Source organism: Dendrobates tinctorius, unplaced genomic scaffold, assembly GCF_039654945.1.
Source record: "Dendrobates tinctorius isolate UK_male_01 unplaced genomic scaffold, ASM3965494v1 ptg000124l, whole genome shotgun sequence".
NCBI lineage: Eukaryota > Metazoa > Chordata > Amphibia > Anura > Dendrobatidae > Dendrobates > Dendrobates tinctorius.
Window position 1 is genome coordinate 4,832,099 of NW_027361792.1, and position 22,814 is coordinate 4,854,912.

Sequence of the window (22,814 nt, forward strand, 5' to 3'; positions counted from 1 at the left end):
GCAGCAGAGGAGATGAAGAAATACATTTCTCCGTCTCCTCCGCAGCGGTTTGGCGATCCTCTCATATGAGCAGATCAGAGAACAGAGCATTGACACTCGGCTCACACTCGCAGCCGACAAGGAGCCAAGTATCATTAGCATATCGCATCGGATGTGATTCACCAGTGACGCCTTAGCCTTAGTGTGAAAATCAACAGAATAAAATCTGCAGGAAAAAAGAACAATGCACCAAATCATATGATTTTTGTTGCAGATTTAGATGCAGAGATGCTCTAGAAGTGCATCACATTTTCATTATTTGCATCTGAACTCCGCACCGCAGGTCAGTTTCTGCTGCAGATTTTCTTTCCCCATTGTGTGAATGCCTTTTCTTTGTTGGCTCTGTTATACAGTATCTAGTCTAGGCATGGGATTTTCCACGCAAAATTCAAAGTGAAAATTCTTGTGGAAACATAGTATTTGGAGTGGTGCAAAGTGGTCAACACCTGACCTAATGGGTCATTTCCGCACTTTAAGGGTCACCAGAAATTCTCACCTTGATCTTTTTTGTGAAAGAACAAGACTCCCCCCCCCCCCCCTCCCCCAAGGAGCATATGGTAAGTCAGCATAACGCACGGCACAATCTACCTCGGTATAAGATACACAAATGCATATAATCTCATGAGGTTGCAGCCTTAGACTATTTCGAGCATGATTACCGCATAATTTGTGATGCCATAGCAACCACTGGAACTTCAGGCCAACCCAGAACTTCCGTATCCTTGGGTAACGTCTTCCTCGGAAGAGTTTTCTGCCACATTAGATATAGCCAAAATTGTTTGCCCAGCTGTAAATTTATCTACTTATATGTATTAACCCTGCCAGCGCTGGGAGTGACCAGCCCCGGGATGTAGAGCAGAGGACCGAGCCTAAAAGATGCAGAAATGCCGCATTACGTCCACAGACTAAGCATCAGAAGGATGGCGCCACTGACAAGTGGGAATGTAGAGGCAGGCGGCGGGGCAAGGGTTAATATGTATCCAGGGCAAGTGTGGATAATATTTAGCTCATTATTCTCCATGAGATATAAGGTTCAGAGCGGGGAACGCTTCGCCTGCGTCTCAGAAAGCAGATGTTTTCTGTCTTTGCATATTGCATCCTCAGAGTCACATTAGGAGATACGTTCATTATTTGCATTTCAAGTACAGGGGTTTTGTAGCCGGAAATAAGAGCGTGTCGCCGAGACAGGATTCAAGGTATGTTCACAATAAGAAGAGGTAAATTTTTTTTTTTTGGGGGGGGGGGGGGAGGGTAAATGAAAGTACAGCAGCTTTGCACAATTATACCAAATTTGCCAGGATGCGGGAGGTCACGCCCTGACTACTTAACCATTATTGAAAGCAGCACAGAAATGATAAAAGTCACATTATTTAAGCTGCAGAGTGCAGCTGAAGCAAGGGTGTATTCCCACGCTGCACAAGTTGTTGCAGATAGTTCTGCAATTCAACTAAAACATCTCCACTCATAAGAATGAAAATGATTTTTCAACTGAAGAAGTTTCTGCGACAAAATCTGCAGCATGAAGATCGCTCCTTAGTCTGGGTTGAAACGGCTGTAATGAAAAACGGGGCCCGTTACGTCTACAGTTTGTGGTGGGGACGGCTCACTGTGCAGCTTCAGGTGTTCGTCCACATTGAGACCGGGTGCCGGGGCTGCCATTACACTGCATGTAATAACCTGAATAAAAAACAACGAAAACAAACCGAAATAATGTCCAATAATAGGCAAATTAATTTAGGAAATATTAAGGACAATAAAAAGGTAGGGAAGGAAACCAATGCCTAGAAAGGGGCACAACGCCCTAATGCGCGTCGGGGTGGGCGCATCCTGGGGACTCCATCAGCACAAGAGGTAACAGCACTTTGCGATTCACTATTAGTTACTTTATTGTTCCACCATGTAATATATTCCTCTATGATATCCTACAGTGATCCATTCGATCTCCTATTATGTGTGATAAAATTGTTGATGCACTGGTATTGAATTGAATGCACTTGAACCTTAGTTATCCTCTACCAGCCCTATACCAATTTGCACATACCATATTTTGCACATATATACCCTTTTTTTATGCACTTGCACTTTATTTGTACCTCATGTACTGCACATGTTTGAATAGCACGTGCAGCTATTTTTTTTTTCCCCCAAGGTCATTACTCCGTGTGGGAAATTGGCCACACTGGCACTAGCAGGTCTGTGTCCTTTCCATGTGCAGTCTAAGGCACACACCGTCTGGACAAGCCCCGCAGCTAAATTCACAGGAGCGCATAAAAAACTGACAATTTCATGTCTAGAAAAAGGTTTTTGCTTTTTTTTTTTTTTTTTTTTTTTATCTGTATAGTGGTCTGCAATGTTACCCCTATGTTTGTTTTTTACATAACTACGATATTCATTGTTTACATCCACAATTGAAGAAAAAAATAAATAAATATAATACCCAATAGTGTTTCATGTTATCCTTGAGGCTATGTACCCACGTACACAAAAAAAAAAAGGTCTTCTTCCCAGGAAAAACGCGCGTTTTTTATGTGTTTTTTCCACGTTTTTCACAGGAGCATCCTCCTGCTCATAGAATATAGTTAGAAATGCGGATTTTTCCGCAAAATTAATGAACATGTTGCAGGTTTTTTTCCGCGGTAAAAAAAAAGCATCATGTGCACAAAAATTGCGGAATTCCTTAAAAAGAATGAGATGCTTCTTGTATGCGATTTTGAAGCGTTTTTGCCGGGAAAAACGCTTAAAAAACGCGGAAAAAAAAACACGTGGGTACACAGCCTGAATCTTTGTTAAAAATGGATGATAAACAGATGTCGTCTGCATGGCATACGTTTTCTGTGTGCCCAATTTACGGGCGAGGCTCGTTCGGAAAACGTATGTGACTAGCGCCAGCTGTGATATTTTTTCCCACTCAGACTGTCGGCTCATTTGGAAAAATGTTCATGTGAACTACCACATGGATTAACATTGGTGTGTTACACAGAAATACGCGAGTGTGACCTTCGCCTTACAAGGGTTTGCACATAAAATCACATATACAATGCCTTGAAAAAAAGTATTCATACTGTGAACTTTTCACATTTTTTTCATGTTAGGCTAGTTTCACAGTAGCGTTACCGGGCGCAGCGCAGGGCCGCCGCTACGCTCCGCCCCCGGCCGCGCCTCCTCCGGTCAGCTCCTCCTATGATCGCATGACGCTGCATGCGATCAGCGTACCCTATATTTAGCATTGGGTACGCTGGTACACTTTTGCCGGCACATCCGCCCTTTTGGAGCTGCGCCAACGTGCAGTGTTGCATTTTTGTGCGCTCGGCGCAGCGCCAAAAGGGCGGACGCGCCGGCGATAGTGTACCAGCGCACGACCAGCGTACCCAACGCTAAATATAGCGTACGCTGATCGCATGCAGCGTCATGCGATCATAGGAGGAGCTGACCGGAGGGGGCACGGCCGGGGGCGGAGCTTAGCAGCGGCCCTGCGCTGCGCCCGGTAACGCTAGTGTGAAAACTGAAATCTTATTAAGATGTTATGTGACACCTACACAAAGTAGCAAGTATTTGTGAAGTGTAAAAGGAAATGATACAAGGTTTTCTAATTATAAATAATATATATAATTATCTAAATATAAATCTGTCAATTGTGAGATGCATTTGTATTCAGCCCCTGAGTCAATACTTTGTAGGACCACCTTTAGCTGCAGTCACTGCAGCAGTCTTTTGAAGTCTGTCTCTCCAGCTTTGCATGTCTAGAGGTGACATTTTGCCTCTTCTTCTTTGCACTCTCGCTCAGTGACATTGGATGGAGACATCTGTCATCAGCAATTTTCAAGTCTTGCCACAGATTTCGCGATGTGATTTGGGTCTGGACTGCATTCACACACAGGAATATGTTCTGATCTAAACCATCCATTGTAGCTCTGCCAGGATGTTTAGGGTCGTCGTTCTGCTAGAAGGTGAACCTACATCCCAGTGTCAAGTCTTTTGCTGGCTCTGAAAGTCTTTCCTCCAGATCGGCCCTGTATTTAGCTCCATCCATCTTTTATCACCTCTAACCAGCTTCCCTGCTGAAAAAAGCCTCCTCATTGCAGGATGATGCCACCACTATGAGTGATGGTGGGGATGAAGTTTTCAGGGTGGTGTGCAGCGTTCTTTTTCCAACACACATAGTGTTTTGCATGTAGCCGCAAAAGGTCTATTTTGGTCTAATCAGACCAGAGCTCCTTCTTCCACATGCTCACTGTGTCCCCTACATAACTTTTTGTAAACAGCGTGTCTTCTGGCTTTCAAATATGGCTTTTTTTTCTTGCCTCTCTTCCATAAAGGCCAGATTTGTGGAGTATATGACTAATGATTGTCCAGTGGACAGATTCTTCCACCTGAGCTGTGGATCGCTGCAGCTCCTCCAGTGAACACGGGCATCTTGGCTGCTTCTCTCATTAGTGCTCTCCTTGCTTGAGATGTCAGTTTAGGTGGACAGCCATGTCTTGATAGGTTTGCATACTCCTTCCATTTTTGGATGATGGGTTGAACAGTGCTCTGTGAGATGTTCAGAGCTTTGGCTTTATTTTGTAACCTAACCCTGCTTTATTCTTCTCCACAACTTTATCCCTGACCTGTCTGGTGAGCTCCTTGGTTTTCATGATGCTGTTTAATCCCTTATATTCTCACAAAAACCTCTGAGGCCTTTACAGAACAGCTACAGTTCTATTGAGAACAAAATTACTCACAGGTGGACTCAATTTACAAATTATGTGACTTCTGGAGGCAACTGGTCATGCAAGATTTTATTTAGGGACCTCAGACAACAGGGGGCTGAATACAAATGTACATCACAACTTTCAGATTTATATTTTTAAAATAATTAGAAAACCATATGTAATTTCCTTTACAAGTACTTGCTACTTTGCTTTGGTATCAAATAATATACATTTACGTTTGTGGGTGTAACGTGGAAAAATTTACGGGGCATGAATACTTTTTCAAGGTACTGTATAGTAGGATTATTTTCACACCTGCAGTTACTAGTTTTTTTTCTTCCAAAAAAGCACAAAAAAAAAAAAGGAAGGCAAAACCAAAACGTGCGTTGGGGCAGGCACACACACCCATCTGGATCTGTACCAGGGGCTGCACAATCCGAACACCCTGCTTAGGTAAATACTACAAAGGAACATTGATAGCCCATATGGGGTCAGATAGTGGATTCACTGTGGTGTATTTCCAATATGGCGGGTGATGGCATTGTACAGCAAGTGAGATATAGATTTGTGCATTAATAATATCAATCATTACCATGCAAAAAAGATTTTGGATTGTGCATATATTGATTATTGTTTGATGATAAATGACAAATAGCTCACTGCTCAGTTTATCCATTTGGGGTGGTGCGTGTCCCTTGCTTACGGCAGACATACACAAGTATGATGTCATTTTACAAATTTCCTTTCCCCCAATTTTTCTACCTGTGTCACAATGTAATTTTTAAACAATAAAGCATATGATACTTTTTGATCAGGACTAGTGCATTGTTGTTTCCTTTTGGTAACTGTTTTTTTGTGACTTTTTTCATGAGTGTACACCTACAGAAGGTGGACACTCAGACGCAGCCTACTTCTACTTAAAAAAAATGCAGACCAACCAAGGCAAAACAGTATAAGGAATGCCAATTCAACCAGCAGCCATATCAAGTCATATATAGGTTCCCTAAGGGACACTCCGAACTAGAGCCTGAAAACCAATAGAATCACAGAGGAGTATATAGTCCATAATGTATAAAAATTATATCAATTTATTTAACATATATGCCAAAATAAATGACAATACACAAATAGATAAACAAAGGATCAGATTGTGATAGCTAAGGTCACTTATAATAGATTCATATAAAGTGCAAAAGTGCCAAAAGTATGTATACAATCATAGGAATACCATAATAAATATCAAGCCAGTATAGACATATGCATGTGCGTCTAAATTGGGACTGGCATAAATCAAGTAATACACAACATATGCGCTAAGTGCTTACCCAAGAAATGTATCTAATGGACCAAAGCCCCCCGCCACCGACGCGCGTTTCGCTGCTCTTTTAAAAGATGCGGTATTTTGGTATATATGTTAAATAAACTTATATAATTTTTATACATTATGGACTATATATACTCCTTTGTGATTCTATTGGTTTTCTATTTCTACTTAAGCATGCACTATATCGCCCTAATAATATGGATATTTTGCAGTCTGCACTGTTTACCATGCGCTGAAAGCAGAGGGGACAACGATCCAATTAAACCAAAAAGTGCAAGATACAAGAGGGAAACAGTTTCTGTGGAATGTCAGAAAGGAGAACCCCTCCTGGTTCTGTATCATCTCCATATGGACAGAATAAGCAGCCGACCCACGCTAGAGTGAACAAGGCCTTCTCTATTCCAGCACATTAAATCATTAGGAAAATTAGTTTCCGTTTTTCTTTCTTTAAGGAAACAAATAATGGTGAAAGTCTTGGGAAATTGAATGAATGAGAATCTTCCAGGCTTAGTCCGCCTTGGACGGCAGAAGAAGCATAGGCCCATATTTAACAGGCAACATCCTACTCCTGTAATCTGCATCTTACAGCAGATCCGTCTGCTCCTCCCCGCCAGATTGCACTAATTACTGCAGGCCTTATAATTATAGAAAGGGTTTTTTTTTCTCTTAATTATTACATTAAAAAAAAAAAAAAAGCAAAAATGAAAAAGGCGAGAACATGTTTTGAAGAGACACCCAGCCCAGCGCACACTCATCCATGTATACAGGAATAGAGAGGCTTCCTGGCCCGAAACCTAGCAACAGTATCCAAGAATTTGTGATTCTGCTAATTTACGACACAAACTCGTGCGCACACATACAGCAGCTCACGCAGCGAAACAAAGCTTCTCGCTCTCGTTTCGATGAGGAGACAAACCTTTCTTGCACGAAGAAGAACAGCCCATGTCACCTAATCCATAAGGGTCAAGCTTTGCTTCACAGGAACCCCCCGACCAAAATATAAGCGTCCGAGTAGGGTTCTCCGGACAGACGGGATCTCATCTTGTAATGCATTCTGCCGGAGCTTTGGAGCGCGGTAGTAGCGGAGCCTCAGTAAAGCTCGCCGGCACCCTTGTTTGGTAACTCCATCTTTTAGCAGCCATAGTAGAAATGCGAGGCTTAGCACATGCTTTCTAAACCGTCTGTGCTCATTTACTCGCAGACAGCTGGATGGATGCAGTAAGGGATTAACTTTTTTTTTTTCTCCCCCCACTGGGTATTTAATCCATTACTTACCCTAAAACTATAAAATACATTGAAGAGAACCACAACTAATTATATAAGAGGAGGAGGGGGGGCATCGCTGAAGAGATTTAGGATCATAAATTAAAGAGACTGGGAATATACGAATACATATAATATAAAATCAGCATCCAGAAAATCTGATAATCCGGTACAGAATTGCACCTATCGGATTATGGATGGGTGATGTGTATTATTATGCCTTTACAATACCTGAATTTAGGAGAAATGATATGGGAACACCCGTGTGATCAAAAGCAAAGTTATAAAATCTGTATACGAAAACATTTCACTTTTGGGCTTCTTCCTGAGCGTTTCTTACCCTTACAAGAAAGTGTGTATATCTGGAACCTTTCTGATAGCTCCAAATGTTTCATAATCTGGCATAATGTCCTATTAATGTTACAGTCTGGACTGACCTTAGAAGTTGTAATCGCGCCCTATGGGTGTGATTAAAGTCCTCCTTGCTGGCCATGTCATCTCTGGGACAGTGTCATTGCGCCCTCCTGGATGTCCACACTGTGCCAATGAAGCCGGCAGGGTGGTACACCTGGCTTCACTGCACATGCTCAGTGAGGAGGTAGCACGCATGCACAAGATTTCCAGCAATACTGAGATGACATGACCAGTGGGAAGGATGTCAGAATCTGAAGCCAAGTTTGTCTATGTGAATTAATGTCAGGCAGACTAGTCTCGGTGTAGCAATGGTCCGCCAGACTAGTCTGAGTGTAGTGGCGCTCCCACCAACCTAGTCTGGGTGAAGCGACAGTACTGTCGTACTAGTCCTCTGGACTAGTCTGGGTGAAGCAACGGTCGCACTGGACTAGTCTGGGTGAAGCAACACCACGTCAGACTAGTCCGGGTAAAGCGACAGTCTCGTCAGACTGGTCTGGGTAAAGCGATGGTCTCGTCAGACTAGTCTGGGTGAAGCGATTGTACTGTGGGACTAGTCTGGGTGAAGCGACACCCCGTCGGACTAGTCAGGGTGTAGCGATGGTACCGTGGGACTAGTCTGGGTGTAGCGATGGTCCTGTGGGACTAGTCTGGGTGTAGCGATGGTCCTGTGGGACTAGTCTGGGTGAAGCGATGGTACCGTCGGACCAGTCTGGGTAAAGTGACACCCCGTCGAACTAGTCTGGGTGAAGCGACGCCCCGTCAGACTAGTCTGGATGAAGCGACACAACACCAAGGACTTTATTAGAATGCATTCAATAGAAGAAAAAACCGTATGCACTACTATAGCAGGTGCACAAGTAGGTCCCCATACCGTAGATAAGAACTTGGCACTCAACTTCTAGAAAAAAATTTTTGTAGTTTAATGCAGCCAAAATAGACATTTCAGCCAGATTCGGCCTTCATCAGCTGACCGCACGCTGGCACTCCCACCCTGATAGGTATAAGTACAGCACAGGCTTTATGCCCAGCACTGCGTGCACCGTTACTTCTCATTTAAAGTGACTGGGTTAACAACGTCACATCTCTATTCTGAACCGTGATCACCACTTTACTTGCAGTCTGCTACTGATGAAGGCCCAATCTGGCCGAAACATCTATTATTTTGGCTGCATTAAACTACAAAAATGTTTCTAGAAGTTGAGTGCCAAGTTCTTTTTTACTTTTTATTTATTAGGATGCAGACGTAGAGTTAGGCAATGCAATGGTGGCAGATTAGAAGGCCGGTGGGATACAATAGAAAATCTATGTAAAGAAACAAAAAACAAAGACAACCTGCCTAGAAACACCTTCTCCAAGACTTCATTCACACGTCTGTGTGGCAGAACGTGTTGTATCATATGTTTTTTACGGATACAATACGTACAATCTATGCTGCTGTTCACATGTCTGTGTTTTTCACAGATTGTGTGTCAGCTCAAAACACAAGGAGACATGTTCCTTTTTTTTCTTTTTTCTTCAGTAGCACGAAAGAGATGGCCAAAACAAGTCGATGGGTTTATGAAAAACATGTACAGCAGTGATACAGATGATATTCATGTGCCTTATGTGTTTAATAGTGATGAGTGAGTATACTCGTTGCTCAGGTTTTCCCGAGCATGCTTGGATTTCCTCCGAGTATTTTGGCGTGCTCGGATATTTAGTTTTCGTCATCTCAGCTGCATGATTTGCGACTTGTAGACAGGCTGAATACATGTGGGGGTTGCCTGTTTGTTAGGGAATTCCCACATGTATTCAGCCTGTCTACAAGTCGCAAATCATGCAGCTGAGATGACGAAAACTAAATCTACGAGCACGTCAAAATACTCGGAGACCACCTGAGCATGCTCGGGAAACCACGAGCAACGAGTATACTCGCTCATCACTAGTGTTTAACTTTGTAAAGTATAGGAGAATCTTTGTCATTTTTTTTTTGGTATCGATCCGTGAAAAACACTGATGGCACATGAATGGTAAAAACGGACACAGTGATGACACCGGTATAATTTATGCATGTACGTGTTTTAACATGAACGTGTGAATGAGGAATCAGCGGCTCTGCTTCTGTCCAGGTTGTGGCACACTTCAGCTGGCCTTACATTAAATGTAACATCTATTATTTTGTGATCAATGAGTGGAACAAGCTGCCACGAGAAGTGGTGAGTTCTCCTTCAATGGAAGTCTTCAAGCAGAGGCTGGACAGACATCTGACTGGGATGATTTTGCGAATACTGCTTTGAGCAGGGGGTTCGACCAGATGGCCCAGGAGGTCCCTTCCAACTCTACCATTCTATGATTCATCTGAATAACTAGACTTACACTTAATTCACCGCTGTAGAGGGAATGCTTTGATGCCTCTTGCTTTCCCTGGCAATCAGCTTATTGTCCTGGCACAAGAATCTTGAAAGGGGTTAACTCTGATGAGAAAAGTCCCTTAGGGTACATCCCGTGCTGCATTTCTGTTGCATTCCCCACGCAGAGGAAATGATGCAGTGAAATTACCTTTTCGTTGCAAAGGATGAAATGCACACTGAAATTATAAATCAGTAGATTATTTTTGTCTAGTGTGTACATGACATATTTTAACATCTTGTGCACAATGCTGGTACTGTAGGAAAATCCGCTGCATCCTCACAACGTGGGGAACCTACCCGTAAATCATAAAATCTGTCAACGTTTCTGTATTGGAACATCATATTCGTTTAACCCCTCTGCCCCGTCTTCTGCTTTTGGTCTTCACAAATTGTATTGCTTTTTCCATGTTGAAAGTTAGCAATAAGTTCTAAAATTTGGTATATTATTGGTTGCTGGAGAAAAGGAATTACACAGCTTGTATAAAATAAAAAATTTTAGCGAAATCGATTAATATTTAGGGGTTGCACACTTTGATCACTTTTATCTGCAAGTACTGAAATTCATGAAAATGTATCATCGACATCACACCAATGTGTATGTTGTGTTTCTATTATGTTTTGCAGGTAGTTAAACTGAAAATGAGTACTAGAAAAGGAATTTGGTTACTTGAAAAGGTGCCTGGGGGTGAATTTTTGGGAGCTCGACTCACTTCCAAGGAACAAGTGCTTTTAGTTTTTATTTACCATCACAAGGAAATGAAAGAAACCCTCTCGTGTGCTGCTAAATCCACAAGGATTGTTATGGCAAGGATGCAGGAGAGGTTTTCTTGTGATGACTCTTCCATGAAGGCCTTATTTGTGCAGGTGTCACTGAACAGCAGAACAATGTACTACAACTCCAGAGTTTTCTGTGCACGCAAATCTCCAAGGGTGCCCAAACTTTTGCATTGTAATTTAAAATGAAAAAAAAAATGACAGTATTTTTTTTCCGGACTAAAATACAAAGGAAATGTGTCATCTTTAACTTTAGGCCTTTTAGAGATAATTTCATCTTCAACTTGCTTAACTGTTCACAATAACAGTAACTTTGACCAGGTGTGCCCAAACTTTTGCATGCCACTGTATATTTTTTGTTTTTTTTTTTCATGCAAATCTTAAACTACAGCAACTTTACATAGGCCAGAAAAATGACAATATATCACACAATCCTCTTATTGACACTTTTTATGCCACATTTGGACATGGCACAAATTTTGCTGTGGATTTTGCAGCACGTTTTTACCTCTTACAAAATGTGACTTTTTAGACAAAATTTTGTAACAACTCAGCATGACAAAGATCATACTTCATATAGAAAATCCACAGCCTTCCCCACAGTCTGCACAAATGTCTCCTGCCACCTAGAAAAGGGGTTTCCTAATACCTGGGCTACTAGCCTTAGGCTGAGTTCACACTTGGCGTTTTTTTCACGTTTCCGCGGCGGTTTTAACCGCGCGATTTTGCCGCGAAAACGCGAAAAATAAGCATCCCATGCATTCCTATGGGATTCCGCAATGCTGTGCTAATGCTGCGGTTTTTACCGCGGCGGAATCGCTTTGCGGTAAAAACCGCAGCATGCTCATTAATTTGCGGAATCGCGGCGATCCCGCACCCATAGGAATGTATTGTTCCGCTTACTTCCCGCATGTGGCTGTGCACACCATGCGGAAAGTAAGCAGAACAATTGCAGATGGTACCCACGGTCCGGAGGAGAGGAGACTGTCCTCCGGGCTTTGGGTACCATATCCCTGTAAAAAATAGAATTTTAAAATAAAAAATATTGTTATTCTTACCTTCCGGCGTCCCGCGCAGTCTTCCCGCTTCTCTTCACGCTCCCAGTCCCAGTAAGCCTTTGCGAAAATGCCCGCGATGGCGTCCACTCTCGCGGGATCGCGAAGTCTCGCGGTCATTCGCGCGACGTCGTCGCGATCCCGCGAGAACTGACGTCATCGCGGGCATTTTCGCAAAGGATTACTGGGAACGGATGCGCGGGACGTCGGAGGGTAAAAATAACACCATTTTTTATTTTTTTTTTACATTCTATCTTTTACTACTGATGCTGCATAGGCGGCCTCAGTAGTAAAAAGTTGGTCACACTGGTCAAACACTGTGTTTGACGAGTGTGACCAACCTGTCAATCAGTTCTCCAAGCGATGCTACAGATCGCTTGGAGAACGCTAGCATTCTGCAAGCTAATTACGCTTGCAAAATTCTAGTTTTTCCGCGGGAAAATCGCGGGAATTTAAAATGCGATTTTCCCGCGGACTGGAATTCCGGCATTCTCGCGGGAATTTCCGCGAGAGTTCCGGTACGTGTGCACTTAGCCTAAGGGTATGTGCACACACTGCAGATTCACCTGCGGGTTTTTTCCCGCGGAAACGCAGGTAAAACCGCAGGTAAAGTGACCTGCGGTTTTGCTGCGGTTTGGCCTGCGGTTTTGCCCTGCGGTTTGACACCTGGACAATGGAACAGGTGGCAAACCGCAGCAGAATCCGCAGAAACAATTGACATGCTGCGGAAAAAAAAACCGCAGCTTTTCCGCAGGTAAAAAACCGCAGCGTGAGCACTGCGGTTTTGAAAACCCATAGGCTAACATGGTAAAGTACCATGTCTGCGGAACTGCTGCAGTTCTGCAGGGCCAAAACCGCAGCAAAACCGCAGCGTGTGCACATACCCTTATGATGTATTTGGGGGGGACTTCAGTGCAGAGCAGACAATCTGAATATGGCCTCGGTGTCGAATAATCAATATTTCCCCTTTCTTTTCTTTCCTAAAACAGATTCATACTCTTGTTCCCATTTAGCAGCTTTTATTATACTCTCCATATCTTTTCAATTTTCTTTTGTTTGAACAAGGATGCAGGAAATAAAAAAAAAAACTGGATTTTTTGAAGGTGCTATAAAAAGCAGAAGTTAAACAGAAGTCCTTGTACACAAAGGGGGGATTGCATTCAAGTCAGTGTGTCTCCGGCAGAATTACGGTTAAGGCCATGTGCACACGTAGCGTTTTAAAACGCTCACTAAAAACCGGACTCCTTCCCAGAAATCGCGGGTTTTTTTCCGCACGATTTCACCGCGATTATGATCTCGATTTTGCCGCGATTTTCGCGTGCGTTATTCAAGCAGTTTCCAAGCGATTTGAAGCATCGCTTGGAAAGTGATTGACAGGTTGGTCACACTCGTCAAACATAGTGTTTGACAAGTGTGACCAGGTTTTTACTATTGAGGCAGTCTATGCGGCATCAATAGTAAAAGATAGGATGTTAAAATGCTAAAAAAAAAAAATAAAAAAAAAAAAAAATCGGGGTATTACCTTCCCGCTGCATTCCCGGGCCTCAGCGTTCCCAGTAATGCCTTGCAAGACCTGTGATGACGTAGTCTCGTGTTGCTATAGCGATCTCGCGAGACCGCTAGAGTCACGCGAGACTACGTCATTACAGGGCCTTGCCGCAAGGCATTACTGGGAACGCTAGGCTGGGAATGCAGCGCGGGACACCGGAAGGTAAATATACCCCGATTTTTTTATTTTGTATTCTTTTTTTTACAGGGGTATGGTACCCAGGGCCTGGAGGACAGTCTCCTCTCCTCCACACCGTGGGTACCAACCGCACATGAGACGCTTAACTTCCCGCATGGTGGGCATAGCCACATGCGGGAAGTAAGCGATTCTCATGCATTCCTATGGGTGCGGAATCACGGCAATTCTTTGCGATTCCACACAAAAGAATGAGCATGCTGCGATTTTTTCCGCGATGCGATTCCGCCGCGGAAAAAAGCGCAGCATTAGCACAGCATGTGCGGAATGCCATAGGAATGCATGGGAGGCGTTCTGTACACGATTTTTAAGCGTTTTTGCGCCGAAAATCACGGCAAAAACGCTTAAAAATCGCTACGTGTGCACACAGCCTGAAAGTGAAGAACAACGTGTGAAAATGGTGGACTACCTCAACAATGTCTTGAAAGATGGCAGTCATCCAAGAGAAGATTACAAAGAGCTATTACAACTATCGCTTCTATATCCTGGAGGTTGGGATGAAAACGATTTGGAATTTAGGGTTCTAGCGGCTCTTGGCAAAGGCCATATATGACTTCAAAATTGTGCTATTCACTACACAATTGCATATGTCTATTACCGAATTGAAAGGAACAAGAAAAGTATCACGTTTTGTCTGTCTGATATATGTCCGCTTTTGGCACGAGGCAATTGTAAGACGATGGGTTCCAAAGAATGATTTGGAGATGCTACAGCTTCTGCAATATTATCCAGATAAAGATGTCAGAGAGCGGGCCCTCACAGTGGCTAAGACACATTTGGCATCTGTCAGAAACTAACAGGATTGGCATTTTTGGATGAACGTATCGGTCAGGCCGAGAAGGAGAAGATGTTTGAAAATTTAAGAATGAAACCTGAAAAGAAAAAGGAACTGAAACGGTTGGAAGGTAAAAACCTCGTTTTTCAAGGAAAAGACCTCAGCGGTTTTGTTACAAGTAAAACAAAGGCATTATTTGAATTGTTTGGGATCCACGACGTAGAAGAATATTGCAGTGATACACTAAGAAGCTCCGTCAATGCACCCACATATGCAGAAAATTCCTGACTGAAAACAGGACTCCTTCCCAGAAAACGCGCAATTTTTTTATGCGTTTTTTTTCCGGAGCATCCCCAGTCTCATAGAAAATAGTTAGAAATGTGGATTTTTCTGCAAAATTAATGAGCAGTTTTTTACCGCGGGAAAAAACGCATCAATATGCACAAAAAGTGCAGAATTCATTAAAATGAATGGGATGCTTCTTTTAAGCGTTTTTAAAATGTTTTTTGCCGGTAAAAACGCTTAAAAAAAAATGAGAAAAAAACACTTACGTGTTCACATACCCTTAAGGTGGTGAATGACACCGCAGAAAGGGGCATTGCTCTGAGAAAGAAGTTTAATAATTCAATCAGAGAAGAACAACAGAAACAGTTCTTGTTAAGAGTTGTCGAGTATCATAGAAAAGCCGTCACCAAGCGAACAAAAGAAGGAGCCGCATCTTTCACAGCACATTAGTGTAAGGCTGTGTGCACACGCTGCGGATTTTGCTGCGGTTCCGCAGCGGTTCTAGCCGCTGCGGACCCGCAGCAGTTTCTGCTGCGGTGTACAGTACCATGATTCCCTATGGGAATCAAAAACCGCAGTGCAGACTGTGCGGAATTTTCCGCGCGGATTATCTGCGGTTTTCAATCCGCAGAAAGAATTGACATGTCAATTCTTTCTGCGGATTCTCCTGCGGTTTGCCATCTCCTCCATTTGAGGAGATGGAAAACCACAGGGCAAAACCGCAGAGCAATCCGCAGGTAAAACCGCAGGTCTTTTGACCTGCGGTTTCACCTGCGGATTGTACAAAATCCGCGCGGATGAATCCGCACCTAATCCGCAGCGTATGCACACAGCCTAAATCATTTAATACGTATGATACTGCCTATCAATGTTACTGTTTATTGTCATTATTATTCTAAGTTTTTACTTGCTTGAATTTCTAATAAAAAATACTTAACTTTGAAAATCTGCTTTTTGCGTACTTTTATTAAACTGATAAAAGTGTGCAACCTCTAAATATTGTTCGATCGTCTTGAAATGTGGCATATATACTTTTTACATTAGTGAGACTCGGGGCGTAAGCAAAGTCTGCATTCCATAGAAGAAGAAAAATAGGACAAAGGCACAGCTGTATGACCTCAGGTTAATGAAGCTGCACACACATCAGGGAACACGGGTGCCACTTCCAAGGAAAATAGTCTGTATATCCATAGAGAAGAAAGCAGATAGGCACAATCCGTCCCGTGCAAAAAATATCCTTTACTGTGGCATCAAGTTACCAACAGCAGGCAGATAAAACCATGGAGCAAATACAGACGACGATCGTTTCACGCTTACATTGCGCTTCAACGGGTCATATCATATATATGACCTGTTGAAGCGCAATGTAAGTGCAAAACGATCGTCGTCTGTATTTGCTCCATGGTTTTATCTGCCTGCTGTTGGTAACTTGATGCCACAATAAAAGGATATTTTGGGACGGATTGTGCCTATCTGCTTTCTTCTCTACTGATATATATATATGTGTGTGTGTGTGTGTCTCTATACAGTAAATCAATAGACCTCGTTGTACTAAATCTGTTTCCAACTGCAAGAATTTTCTGCAGTGCACAAAAAAAAAAAGAAAATCAGGTTTTCCCTTAGTAATCTGAACAGCAGGAGATCTAGTTGGATTTTTTTTTTTTACATGTTCAATATTTATATAAAATCTGATTATAATAAGAGAATATGGTTCATAGAGTAAACAAGAACTGCACAGAACAACTCTAATAAATAATTTATAGATATATTTTTCTGAATCGCGCTGGATGCGAAATACAAGGAAGCACTGAAAGACTGCGGCTTCAGAAAGTTGTAAACAGTTGCAATAGCCTGGCGTAATAGGGGGGAAAAAGGTCAATATCAAGTGTAACCTGCAGGTTTTGATTCTTTTTTTCTCCTCCATGCTGGCTTTTGTAGATGCACATTTTCTGTCTCCTTGCTTACTGTGTAGGCAGACTGTCGATGGTGGGATGTGTGCGCAGCACTCAGATACTTCGCACATCTCACATCACAAAGTGCCTGTCGTTTCAGGCGACTCTTCAGAAAAAGCCATCATGTGTTTACAATGGGAAGAACACCGATTCTGGCCAATATGACTGTATCCTGCTTTTTTAACCAGTTCTTCAGATTCCATATTTTCAGTTGTCTCTGAGCTAGCTAGTGGGTGCAGAGTAGGTGCTATGAGGTCTGCCATACAAGGTACACACAGACATGAGGGATTTCTGCTCTCCTGTCTCTATGATCAGAATTAGTATCAGAATGTAGGACATTATGAAGTAGTACTACTGAGCAGCGAAGCTGTGAATCCCACTTTGGTGAGATATAAAACACTTACTTAAAAAAATGCAGCCTGGTCTGTCTGTGTTTCACTAGCTCCCCCCCTCTCTACATAGACTTCAAAAGGCAGCTGTAATCTGATCCCTCAGTGAGTTGGCAGTGGGAATATCTTGTATAGTGCAGCGGTATCTACGCTGTGCAGTGATGAGAGAGTGACCCACCAAAGTTCAAAGAAAAACGTGTTTAATGTCCAAACTCACACAGTGCACAGCACCCAGAATCCTCCGGATCGCAGCCGGGAAACACAACAATCCATAAGTGCGTTCGGTTGTTGAGGGCAACTACAACACCGTATCACACTGCGGAGTGCCAGGAGTTCACTCTGCTGGGCTCTGTGTTTACTCACACAGGCTGAGCTTTTGCAGAGCCATCTGCTCTGCTTGCTGCAAACTCCACACGGACACATCCAACCCCCTGCTGCAGGGGTTTTTACAAAGGAACCTGTGGCCACCAGCTACATGGAAAACCTGGGATCAGGGAGGAAATGGACTGCCCCGCTGCCATCCTGTAGACTGTTTCAAATATAAGAGCCAAGAACAGTTTTTCTTATATCTACCCTGGACACATAGCATGCCCAAGACCAATACTCACTTTTATTTTGCGTTGCAATCACAGCTATGCTTGTGACTGCAATGCACTCCCACGACCTCCATATGCTTCTTTGCACATCCTGGGGGACACATATCAACCCTCGAATATAACACCAGTCACGGCCTCACACTTGGGAGTATGGAGGGGGTGGAGGAGAAGTGCCTCAAATTGAGTGGGGGGAACTGTCCTCTACCCTTGGAATAACAGGGAGCAGTTAATTTAAAAGTTATAAGCAATGGTGCTACATCAATGCTGGTACAGGGAGAGAGCGGCGATGTCCTCCGGCTGTAGATGGAATTGTTACACTCACTATAGAGGGAGCAGCGGCAGTGTACCAGAAGCATAGAGGATGATGAGCAATGACGATGGGTGAAAAATCATCTACTAATAGAGAGGATAGGAGAAGTAATATTTAGGTGCTGGATAGTGCCATACTGGGGAGTTGAGCATGTGCCCATAAAGATGACCATACATGTCTAATATATGTAGACCCCATCTCTAGAACCTCAAAAATAGGAAACTATTTAATCATTAACCCAGGAGTAGCTGTGTTTGTATTGCTCTCTCCATTCACTTTCAGGGGATTACAAAAACAGCAGAGCAAAAGAGATCTATTATTTATTTTTTTTAACTACCATATCAGTGAATTCCGAGAGCCATGATTGTGTTGGCACCTCTCAATTCACAGCCGAGCAAGTCAGGGCCACCAACATGCTATAAATGACTGAGAAAGTAATGCCCCTTTAAAGGCAAGCAACATTGCATGTGACTGCTGAAACCATTGATTGGCTGCAGTGGTCAAATGTTTGCTGCTTTTGAGAAAATTGACAAAGAGTCTGCACTGTATCAGCATGGGATTATGTATGTTTTGAGTCTTTATTTATAACATTTGCTGCATTTTTACGTTTTTTTTTCTATAGAAACAAGATAACTCGTTTCAAAACTAAAAGTATGACTTCCAGCTGTTACCACTAGGTGGGGCTCTCAGTCTACAGATGTAAGGAGCTCCCTCTAGTGGTACCTGTAGGCAGAAAAAAAAAAGTCAAAATATTGAGGTCTGTGTGCGTTCATAGTTTGAATGACTTTGGAAAGTCAGGTTTTTGGTTCCCCAAGAAAACTCTCTAACTGCACCTCTACATACAACAAATTCTAAAATGAAGATGAATATTCCAAAAATTTTACCTCTAGATCAATAGACTTATCCTGGGTTTATTTTATTCTTTCCTTTCAGTTAATGTTCTCTGTCCATTTTTTTTCTGACCAAATCACCAATAACTGAGGCCACCTAGCTTCCTGCAATGATCCGCTGTCACATCGCCTAATCTGATGATCCAGCGATTATTGTTAATACAGTGTGTTCATTATCAAAATGCCAAATAAACATTTTCCATCTTTGGCATTCTCTCCTAAGATCCGAGCTCCATGGAGAATTGGAGAGGAAAAGCAAGAGCAATTAAACGTAAACCACTGGCACAGAGCACATGAAATAAGGCTCCGTCACGAGGCTGCCATCAATAGGAGCCTTCCAAAGTATCCCGGGTAGGAAGCCCAACATGCTGCTCAGCATAATAATGAGTAATTCCTATTTTCTCTTATTCTTGCATGCAGATCCACTAGTGATAAATGGAGAGATGTGCTAACTATTGATTTACGGAGTGTTTTTATGACCGATCACATGCCGGTGTTCTACTTCTAACCAATAACATGGAACCCTAGGGCAGCACGGTGGCTCAGTGGTTAGCACGCTTTGCAGCACTGGGGTCCTGGTTCCAATCCCACCAAGGACATCATCTGCAAGGGGTTTGTATGTTCTCCCTGCGTGGGTTTCCTCCGGGTTCTCTGGTTTCCTCCCACATTCCAAAGACATACTGATAGGGAATGTAGATTGTGAGCCCCATCGGGGACAGTGATGATAATGTCTGTATAGTGCTGCAAAATATGATGGCGCTTTATAAGCAAAGCATAATAAATAATAAATAAATAACCCTGAAGCAATCTGGAAAGATCCTTACTGAAAAAAAACAGATCTCTGGACTTCCGCACACTCTCACCGCTCCTTCCTAGTAAGATGTTGTCTGCTCCCATCAATCTACATTTCCCATGATTGGATTTTTTTTGTGCAAAGTAGCCGGTTAAACGTAGACTGTATACAGAAGAAGAGCAAAATTCAATGGGTAATCTGGAGTCTGTATACAGGGGAGTCTCGCCTAGGGTCGGTATACAGCGAGAGATGATGTGTAATCCGGGGTCGGATTATTGGGACAGAAGACTAATGATATTTTTAGGTGTCCCTATTATAAACAAATTTGCAGACAGCACAGTCTTGTCAACAAGTAGTAATCCATACGCATTGGGGTCCTGGGACTGAATTGGGCCAGATACAACATCTATGATATATAAGAAACTAGCTTTAGAGCCCGGCGTTGCCTGGGCATAGTATCCAACTGTGGTCAGTTATAACAAATTATAATTATTATATTGCATATTAAAAACTGTGCATCTAATCCTATCCTGTGTGATACTGACTGCTGAGTCGTGTATCTAATCTTATTCTGTGTGATACTGTCTGCTGAGCCGTGTATCTAATCCTATCCTGTGTGACACTGACTGCTGAGCCGTGTATCTAATCCTCTCCTGTGTGATACTGACTGCTGAGCCGTGTATCTAATCTTATTCTGTGTGATACTGACTGCTGAGCCGTGTATCTAATCCTATTCTGTGTGATACTATCTGCTGAGCCGTGTATCTAATACTATTCTGTGTGATACTCTGTGCTGAGCTGCATATCTAATCCTATCCTGTGTGATACTGACTGCTGATCCGTGTATCTAATCCTCTCCTGCGTGATACTGACTGCTGAGCCGTGTATCTAATCCTCTCCTGCGTGATACTGACTGCTGAGCCGTGTAGCTAATCCTATCCTGTGTGATACTGACTGCTGAGCCGTGTATCTAATCCTATCCTGTGTGATACTGACTGCTGAGCCGTGTATCTAATCCTATCCTATGTGATACTGACTGCTGAGCCGTGTATCTATTCCTATCCTGTGTGATACTGTCTGCTGAGCAGTGTATCTAATCCTATCCTATGTGATACTGACTGCTGAGCTGTGTATCTAATCCTATCCTGTGTGATACTGATTGCTGAGCCGTGTATCTAATCCTATCCTGTGTGATACTGTCTGCTGAACCGTGTATCTAATCCTCTCCTGTGTGATACTGACTGCTGAGCCGTGTATCTAATCCTATCCTGTGTGATACTGACTGCTGAGCCGTGTATCTAATCCTATCCTGAAACAATCACTGACCTCAGGGAGACCAGTCAAAGAAAACACTGCGGCAGCCAGCAAAGGCGCTCAATCAGTGAAATCCTAGGTGCAATGCTCCCTGGGAAATACAAATATGCAAACAAAGTCCGTGGTGCATCATTTAAGAGTCTCAAACACGGAACTAGCCAGATCTTCCTCCAGGGAAGGACCCAGCCAAGGGTTGGCTCCTTTTGGAAACCACCATTACCACCGTATGAAGTGGCCCTTTAAGTCAATATCCAGCTTTTTATGAGTTTACAGATATGACAAGGGAAATACCAAGGCCAGGTATCCATCCACAGACAGCTGTTTCGGGGTGTTGCCCCTCATCAGTGTGGAGTAGGATTCTGGCTAGGTGGAAGCAATGCCTAGTAGACCAACATCATGTAGATATTGACTTAAAGGGCCACTTAATATGGTGGTAATGGTGGTTTCCGAAAGGATCCCCTTAAAAAACACAATTTTATTAATGATCATAAAACACACCTTCCCAGTGACGTTGAAAAAATGTCAAAAATTAGACCTAGTATAAGGTGCTGCATAGCCCTACATAAAGGCCTGACTGATACCTTCCTATCCGTGGAGGTTGGCACCCTAATAGTACGATGTTGGCGCCCCCACTCAACGAGGACTATCCCTCGCTTCCCTAGTGATCCCTAATATCACAGAGGGGAAAACAATTTCCAGGATAGAGCAGTAATGAAGAAATCAGAATGCCCTAGGACTTATGCAGACCAAACAAATAATACAGCAATAAAAACATTTACCATATCATGATATCGTGTGACCCACAAAGATAGAATGACCTCAAAAAAGGCCAAATCAGCAGCTATTCTCACTTGGAGAGATAAACATCCTCAAATGGCCATCATTATTGTGGTATCAGGCATGAAGCAGCAACAATATCTCTGATAGGACTATTCCTCCTGATGAACCGCTACGGCGGGGAAACGCGTTGAGGGTCCCCCATGAGACATGATAAGTGACCTTTTTATCATTTGGTTATTGTATTTGAGGATGTTTATCTCTCCAAGTGAGAATAGCTGCTGATTTGGCCTTTTTTGAGGTCATTCTATCTTTGTGGGTCACACGATATCATGATATGGTAAATGTTTTTATTGCTGTATTATTTGTTTGGTCTGCATAAGTCCTAGGGCATTCTGATTTCTTCATTACTGCTCTATCCTGGAAATTGTTTTCCCCTCTGTGATATTAGGGATCACTAGGGAAGCGAGGGATAGTCCTCGTTGAGTGGGGGCGCCAACATCGTACTATTAGGGTGCCAACCTCCACGGATAGGAAGGTATCAGTCAGGCCTTTATGTAGGGCTATGCAGCACCTTATACTAGGTCTAATTTTTGACATTTTTTCAACGTCACTGGGAAGGTGTGTTTTATGATCATTAATAAAATTGTGTTTTTTAAGGGGATTTTTATGTACACTAAGTTTTTTCCAATCTCCATGAATTAGTGATTTTTTCTGGTTTCCGAAAGGAGCCACCCCTTGGCTGGGTCCTTCCCTGGAGGAATATCTTGTTAGTCCCGTGTTTGAGACTCTTAAATGAGGCTCCACGGACTTTATTTGCATATTTGTAATCCTATCCTGTGTGATACTGACTGCTGAGCCGTGTATCTAATCCTATCCTGTGTGATACTGACTGCTGCGCCGTGTATCTAATCCTATCCTGTCTGCTGAGCCGTGTATCTAATCCTATCCTGTGTGATACTGACTGCTGAGCCGTGTATCTAATCCTATTCTGTGTGATACTGGGCTCCCCCTGCAGTCTGTGTCAGAGGGTGGTCTG

General features: G+C 42.9%; 1 protein-coding gene across 7 annotated transcripts in view; it reads right to left on the minus strand.

Annotated features, from left to right (window-relative positions):
* Positions 1-22,814, minus strand: part of SHANK2 (SH3 and multiple ankyrin repeat domains 2) — a 641,049-nt gene that overhangs the window by 366,775 nt on the left and 251,460 nt on the right. The window contains exon 1 of one of the 7 annotated variants that reach the window (XM_073541771.1): positions 6,971-7,065. The exons of the other annotated variants lie outside the window; for them this stretch is intronic. Coding sequence (XP_073397872.1) covers positions 6,971-6,998 — 28 coding nt within the window. The 5' untranslated portion in view covers positions 6,999-7,065. Of the gene's footprint in view, positions 1-6,970; positions 7,066-22,814 lie in introns of those variants that run through there. 7 annotated transcript variants of the gene reach the window in all.